Raw genomic sequence first — 8,129 nt, 5'->3', positions numbered from 1 at the left:
TTGCGAGGGGTCAACATCCCATGCATAGCAGCAGCGAAACTGCACTTGTTTAGGACCTATACCTGCACTGGCCAAGTGAACGAGTGACTGTGCTTCAGGAGAGTTCGCTGGCTTTGTTGCAGCTTTCAGAAGGAGAGAAACGTTCACTGGTAGATGGAGACTTGAAATGTTCAAGACTGGGCAAACAACGCATAATTCAGCCAGAAGCCAACGTTTTCCTTGCAAGCGCACTGTTGATCACACGCAGAACATCAGCCGATCTTGAGAGAGAGAGAGAGAAAGAAAGAAAGAGAGAAAGCTGAGATCAAAATCTGCATTAATTGCTCACCGTTGAGATCTCTATCGGTCACGAATGTCACAATTGATTTTACGTGTGCCTTTGAAAATAACTTGAGAGATCAACTTTCACTTAATTGGTTTCAATGCTGCAGTCTACAGGCTTTCCTTGAATGTTTTAAGGGATGTGGAGGAACAAAGCAAGCGCTGACCAACAGCTGATAGAACCAACATGTTAGGTCGGACACAAAATGCCAGCTTGTTAATTTTCTGGACATTTGCCGTGGCAATAAGTGCAAGGGCTCAAACTCTGAATGATGCCGCCAAAAATAAAAAAAGACCTAATGACAGTTAAAATCCCAATTAAACTTCACTTACGCGGTAAATAAAGTATGAGCCAACGAATGTATAAGACCGCTCTTATGCATCTTAGTTTGTTTCAACAGAGACATAATTTAGATTACTCAAGCAGCACTATCGCTTTGTTTACTTCTGAGATGAAAACTAGTCACCCGATATTAATTTGCGCTCTTTATTTAGTAACAATCTAGATGTGCCAAGTTATGAAATTTATTGCTTTTGCCCTCGTATTTCATTTTCTTGATCTTTGGCTTACCGCAAAAACCAAGAATAAAACAGAAACAATGGCACCTGCGCACAGCCCTTGATACACTTGCCTTTTCTTAATGTATTTCATTCTTGTCAAAGCCACTGAACACACTTCCATTGGTTTATTACTTCGTTACTTATGCTTACTAATGCGGCAGCAAATTTCTTCCATGCCTGTTACGACACATCCGGATACAAGAGGTCTCCCGAGAAAGGCCGCGTGTTTTCGGCATTGTTTAGCCAACTTGTACAGCAACAGCAAGTACTACCGTTTAACAGGCAGTGTAATCACTGTTATCTATAATAAAAATTAAGAGAAACCGTGTTTTAGTAGCATACTTATGAGGCAATTTTCGACACTCTCTCTCCATGCGCGTGTAGGCTTCTTCGTTTTCTTGAGTAATAAGTTTACAGGATCTGGTAACAATGAAAACTGATTAACGTGATTTAACCAATGGTGCAGTAACTCCTGAAGTAGGTTCTGCTATTTTTAGGACCATTGCCGGTTTCTTGGCATTCTGAAATTCAGTGCGTTCGTACGTTGCTAAAGAACGCCAATTAAGAAGCCTTTTTTTTTTTCTTCAGATGATGCTTGGAATTGCAAACACGCAGAATACAGCAAAGTTTTCGCTTTGAGATTGCAGGACCCGTCATCAACAGTTCAAACAGTATTTTAAAATTTCGAGAAGCTCCAACTGCTTTGACAGAATCATAGTTTAAATTTCAATTTTTTCGTTCATGCATTTTTCGTCTTGTAATTTCTGCTGCAAACGCAATATGTGATGTAATTATTGAAGACCATATAAAGTTATACATTTAGGCACAAGCCAAAATTTCAGTTTATACCGCCATTGAATCGCCGAACTTTTCGAAAACTCCTTCAACTTAAAGTGAATGATGCCTGCCACTGGTTTTCCTACCTGCAGGGACGAAGCACAAGACAAGACCATTAGAAGCATACCATGTTGGTAAATCAAATTTACTTAATGTAGAAAAAAAACCTCTTTGACGCAACGTGCATTCAAATGAAGACGAAAAGAGGTGACAAAGAGGCATTTCCAGAGAGAAGCATTTTCTTCTTTTTTTTTCGTGCAGACAATTACTCTTGATTTGTTAGCTTATCGCGAAATATGTAACCATGCAGTTCTGAATTCATTTGTTGCTCGTCTGTTATTCTAAAATTGTTATAAACTACTAGAAGCTACGTGAATCATTTAAATGGATAATGTTTAGGATGTGTTGCCGCCTTTGATTTGCTACGGCTACTAGTTTCAAATTGAAAGGCTAAGAATGAAGGTCACACATATGGAAAAAGTAGCATAAGATCACACTCACTCAGTCATAAAGTCATGTCAGATAAACTATCAAAAAAGACGCAAAAAAAACCACAGATACCAGTGCAGTCTAATAACCACACTGAAGTCCACACAAAGCCTAGCCACATAACTACAATAAAGTAAGGGCACATAGAAGAAATGAAATGAGTTGACATTAAGGCACATGGATCCAAGGCCAGAATGGCGCAAAATCAAGCCAATTCTACCTCCTTCAACGAACTTTTCGTTTCAGTCAATCATGAACAACTTGGTACATAAAGCATGGCGCTTTTCATCGAGATTGTTGCGAATTCGCACAAAGTTTCTCGATGTCTTATTATAGCGCTGATATCTGAAGGTTGTACTGGTACTTAGCGGCGACAAAAAATCCCGTTATTGCAAGGTTAACTGCGTCAGCACGCAAACGACGGGGTGATGTTGGCGATACGATGTACACTGCGTCCAAATAACGCACACGCAAACTTCACACCTCAGGATAAGATGCCGAATCAGATGTGTGTGTCAAAGGTACCTTGCACCACAGAATCTACATTCATGAAGCAGTGCCGGCTTCTACTTGGCTAACGTTTAAAGAAATGAAAGTGTGTTTTTACGTACCCAAACCATTATTTGATTATGAGGCATGCTGTAGTGAGAGACTGCGGATTAATCTTGACCACCTGGGGCTCTTTAACCTTCACTCAATGCATGGTACACGGGCGTTTTTGCGTTTCATGCCCATATGCCGCCGCCGCGGCCAGAATTCGATGCCGCGCCCTCGGCTTAGTTGCACAACGCCTTAGCCGCTACGCCACCGTGACGACTGGCTTACATTTTAACTGCATTAACTGGTCCAAGCATACTTAGAACAACCATTTATCTTGCAGCAGGTATCGGTCGAGAAATGCGAAACCATCACCATCGTAATCTGCCGCTGTCTTGTCAACAGACGAAACGTGAGCTTTCCAGGGGTTTCCTCAGAAATGAGGTGCCAGACGTTGTGGGACATTTCGCAACAGCACGCTAAAACCCGAACCTGATACCACAGTAAGACCACCATGCAGAGATTGCCAACTAGGCGGCCATGCCCAGGAGTCTTACGTTGCGGGGTCTTCCGACAGTGTAAGGCCGTGGTGCTGAGCGAAATGCTGCACTGATGGGCGCGTGAGGAAATTTCCCCTGCGAGTGAAAATATTACGCAGCACTGCGCTTGACGAGCACAGAGACTCCGATTTCATTCAGTGTCGGAGGCCACGCCGAGCAAGCGCTGCGCTAAAATGAAGTCAGCGGTGAGTGCAGAGTGTGATATTTGCTATTCGTGAAAATTTGCTCGAATCATTATAAATCAGAGTCGGCCTAAAGCAAGACCTTCATCCCCAATATTCAAGATGCTTCGAAGCTACGCTGACTAAAATTTTTTATGATAACTCGAGTGAAAGTGTGTAAGCCTTTTTTGTTTCTTTTTTCTTTCTTTTTAGTTTTACCTCCTTCCCGTAATATCAGCATACATTCAACGTGAAAATTATTCGAGTGCATTGTTACGTTGTCGGGTTCACTTGCATGTGTAGCAGCGACTATAAATTCCAAAACGTACCTTTGGGACTACTTCAGCTTCAGAAGCCGGCTACAGAGTTATGGAAGGCCCAAGTTTCGTCTACTTTGGTGGAACAGACGCTCCGTTCAATGATTTTCTTTGCGCATTTCAATTCATTAGGATGATTATTTGCATATCTCACTCACTGACAGGATATGACTTGAGCGGAAAATCTTTTTGTGCTTCAATAGCCTTGAGACAACATGCGATTTTACTCTGATGGTTAAACCTTAATGAAGACAGCGAACCACTCCAACGTTCGCATAATCTTTCCTATTGAGCTCAGAATAATTACCTAAGGTTGTTTAACAGATTTAGGAAAATAACGTTTGCTTTTTCGTTAACCGAATTACACAAACATTTTTTAACTATAGTACCCACGCATACTAACTTCCGAGTCTTTAATGCCTGTCCTCGAAAACAAGATAGGAATTTGAAGACGCTTTGAGCAAATTATAAAGATATCAAGATATTTTCATAACACGGGCAAAATACAAACTTTCTCCTAATTATGAAATTTTTCAGCGAAACAGTAAGAGAAGTGGCACCAGACATTGTAATGACGTTTTCACGACGTTTTTGTCTTTCATGAATGGCTCTTCATTGCCGTCCCATGACCATCTTGCTAACTATGTGTTAGCCAGCCAGCCATCCATTCCCCTGCAAGATGACGAGGTTGCCTCGTTAGATCTTGGGTAACGAGAATGAATTACCTCGTGCCATAGTAATTTCTTTGTCGTGACATAGAGTCGCGACATGCGTTTCACCATCGAAACATGCGCCATCTGCTGTATAAAGGTTGTTTTTGATATAGTTTATCTGTGTATGCCGGCGAAGGCTGGAGGTTGATTATGTGACAAGTCTTATATATTGGTTGTCTTCTTCCGATGAACAGTTGTTAGTCAGCGCCGTATTGTGTCGCCTTCTATTACACTTGTCCGTGTCTGTCGCTCTGTAACTACCATGAATGGTATCGACAAATGTCACACTTAAAGGTTTGAAAAATATTTGGCGGATACTTAAAGTACGTACGAACGAAAGAGATGCGTGCTGGTGTATAATTATTATGAAAAAAGTGATACGACAATGCTGATAGTGATAACTACAGCCTACATAACGATAAGTATTGAGCACAGATAGCAGTACATGTACAAAAGAATCCCATTCTCTTTTCAGTTCTTAGCATGCGTCATCCTATGTTGGGGAGCCGCATCAGGTCGCAGCATCACCAGAAGACACTTTAGATGGTGGCCGTCGGAAGATAACCACGACAGGCTTCCCCTTGGATTGGCTGGGCAGGACCCCGTTACCGGCGAGTCTAGTTCTGCTGAAATAACTCGTAGGCTCGCCTCGGGTGCTTACAATGGTGCTTACGGAGGCAGCTACAGTGGTGGCTATGGTGGCGGCTATGGAGGTAGCTATGGAGGTGGCTACGGTGGTGGTTACGGAGGTGGTTATGGTGGTGGCTACGGAGGCGGTTATGGCGGTGGTTACGGAGGTGGTTACGGAGGTGGATATGGAGGTGGCTATGGTGGTGGTTATGGAGGCGGCTATGGTGGTGGTTATGGAGGCCAAAGTAGGGTCGTCACAAGTGGAGAAAGTGGCAGTGATATCAGAGGCAGCAACGGACAAAGTGGTGGAAGCGCAGGTGGAAGCACCAACGAAACTAGCAGCAGCAGCGGACATGGAGGTGGCTTCGGTGGCGGCTACGGAGGTGGACACAGTAGCAGTCTTGGAAGCCACAGTAGGGTCGTGAGTAGTGGTGAACGAAGCAGCGATTTACGTAGAGGCGGAAGTAGAAGCCGTAATGAAACAGGAAGTGTTACAAGATACGGAGGAGGCTACGGAGGGGGATACGGAGGCAGTTACGGTGGAAGTTATGAAGCAACAGCAACGAGGGGCACAAGCACCACTCATACCAGAAGCGGGAGTGGTCACGTTGGAGGAAGTGCAAATGAAAGTGGTAGGGGCAGCACATACAGAGGCGGCTATGGAAGTAGTTACGGAGGTGGTTACGGAGGTGGCTACGGTGGCCGCCATGCAGAAATCAGTGCAGGAGTGAGCGGTGCCGAAAGTGACAGCAATTCCAGAAGTGAGAGCGCATACGTCCGCGGCAACGACCGCAGAAATGAGGCAGGTAGTGCCAGCGGATCTGGAACTCGTTCTGGAGCTGGCTACAGAAGTGGCTACGGAGGTGGCTATGGAGGTGGCTACGGAGGTGGCTACGGAGGTGGCTACGGAGGTGGCTATGGAGGGCATAGTAGGGTACTGAATGCTGAAGAAAACGGCACTGACACCTCAAGTGGCAGTGGATACGCCAGTGGCAGCAACAGTGGAACTGCAAGTGGTAGCATACATGGAGGTGGCTACGGAGGTGGACATGGAGGTGGCTACCGTGGTGGTTATGTAGAGGGCACCAGGGTCATGAATGCTGGAGAAAGTGTTACTGACACAAGACGTGGCAGCGAACATGGCAATGTAGGCAGGAATGATACCGGAAGTGGCAACAGATACGGAGGCGGCTATGGAGATGACTACGGTGGTGGTTATGGAGCACAGAGACGGGTCGTAAGCAGCCTCGGAAGTGACAGGGGCAACGGCAGCGGATCTGGAGGTGGATACGGAAGTGGTTACGGGGGTGGTTACGGAGGAGGTTACGGAGGCGGCTACGGGGGCAGCTATGGAGGCCATAGTAGCATCGTCATAGGCAGCGAAAGCGCCCCTAATATCAGGAGCGGCAATGGCTACGGGCGGGGAAGAGGCAGCAATGAAACTGGTAGTGATAATGCATACCGCCGTGGTAGTGATAATGCATACGGTAGTGGTTACGGTGGAGGACACGGTGGTGGCTATGGAAGCAGAAGTAGGGTTGTGAATGGAGCCGAAAGTGACAGTGAAACTAGCAGAAGCAGTGGATATGGCAGTAGAAGAGGAGACATAAGCGTGAGTGAAACTGACGGCGAAACTGGTGGATATCGAGGCGGAAACACAGCAGAGAGCGGCAGTGAAGCAGGAAGCGGAGGAGGAGGATATGGAGGTGGAAGCGGTGGTGGAAGCGGTGGTGGAAGCGGTGGTGGAAGCGGTGGTGGAAGTGGTGGGGGAAGCGGTAGTGGAAGTAGTGTAAGAAGCGGCAGCGGTGGAGACAGAAGCAGGAATGAAGCCAACGATGAGAGTGAGAATAGCCGTGGCTTTAGTCGCGGTTCCGGTGGCAGTCGTGGCGTCTATGGTGGCGTATACACTAGTGGGTACACTGCTGTCCGATATGGAGAAAGAACAAGCTCACGTGTTGAATCTTCCCGGGCTGGTGTGCCATGTGTGGCAGTGCGCAACTGCGGCAGCCTGCTGACAGTCGCCACGGCCGTCCAACCAGGTGCCGGCCGTTCGCATAATCAGCATTCGACGTCAAGAGGACACGTGCAAGAAATCGTCGACGACAGTCAAGCACGGCTACGTGTCCAGCAGGACATTAGTTCTCCGCGAGCAACGGAAAGTGATGAACTCTTGAGCGACGACTGAAATCCGTATGTCAGCCACCTAATGCCGTGAGAGCAGTCGCTGCGTCGAATCGAATTCGACAATAGGAACCAACCTTTGAGCAGATTCATTCAGCTTTGGCAATAAATATCCAATATTCACTTTTTGTAATTGGCCAGTTTTCTTGTTAAATGAATCGGAGTACTTAGTTATTCGTTCTAGAATCTACCCGGGCCATTCAATGAGGGTACGGCTCTCAGTGCCACAGGTAAGCGAACTTCTTTTTTTCCTTTTACTACTTATTTGTAGACGGAATCGGAACATCGCCAGAAACTGGAAAAAAAGACATGGACTACGCAGCCCCCTAGTGAATGACTACGCTAAGCAGCTCCATTGTGGTTTAAAAACAATAAGAATACAGAAACTTTGTTCTGGGGGAGTTATTTAAGCAAGTTACGAAGATGGATTCATGTCTTTGGTGCTACAAGCATCACATATGCACCCGCACATCACCTTGCAACCTAACTCCCACTGCCAGAGCGTATCCAGGTTCTGCACGCGATTCCCTGCGCTAATCCTTCAATAATTTAGAAATTTAATGTTGTGGAGAAGCCGGCGACATTATCCGCTTGTCGCAAACATGTCCAATCTATAATAAACAAAATAATATATATATATATATATATATATATATATATATATATATGGTTTGAACTTGCTTTTATTTCCTACAATAACAACAAAAAAGGCTCTGCAAGATACGTATAGCACGTAAAGTCAGTCAGTCATATTTGTTCACTATAAGAGGAGGGCTGAGAGAAGGACACACACTAACTCAGTCTCATTTGTAAGGACCACCC

General features: G+C 45.4%; 1 protein-coding gene across 1 annotated transcript; it reads left to right on the top strand.

Moving 5' to 3' along the window:
• The first annotated feature begins 3,059 nt into the window (after positions 1–3,059).
• LOC126531681 (uncharacterized) lies at positions 3,060–7,440 on the top strand. Its single transcript, XM_055070412.2, has 2 exons — positions 3,060–3,490; positions 4,972–7,440. Exons 1-2 carry the CDS (start codon positions 3,479–3,481, stop codon positions 7,309–7,311), a joined length of 2,352 nt encoding a protein of 783 aa, XP_054926387.1. The 5' UTR covers positions 3,060–3,478; the 3' UTR covers positions 7,312–7,440.
• The last annotated feature ends 689 nt before the right edge of the window (positions 7,441–8,129 follow it).

Source organism: Dermacentor andersoni, chromosome 5 (genome assembly GCF_023375885.2).
Source record: "Dermacentor andersoni chromosome 5, qqDerAnde1_hic_scaffold, whole genome shotgun sequence".
Taxonomy (NCBI): domain Eukaryota; kingdom Metazoa; phylum Arthropoda; class Arachnida; order Ixodida; family Ixodidae; genus Dermacentor; species Dermacentor andersoni.
This window is presented reverse-complemented; position numbering and strand designations above follow the sequence as displayed.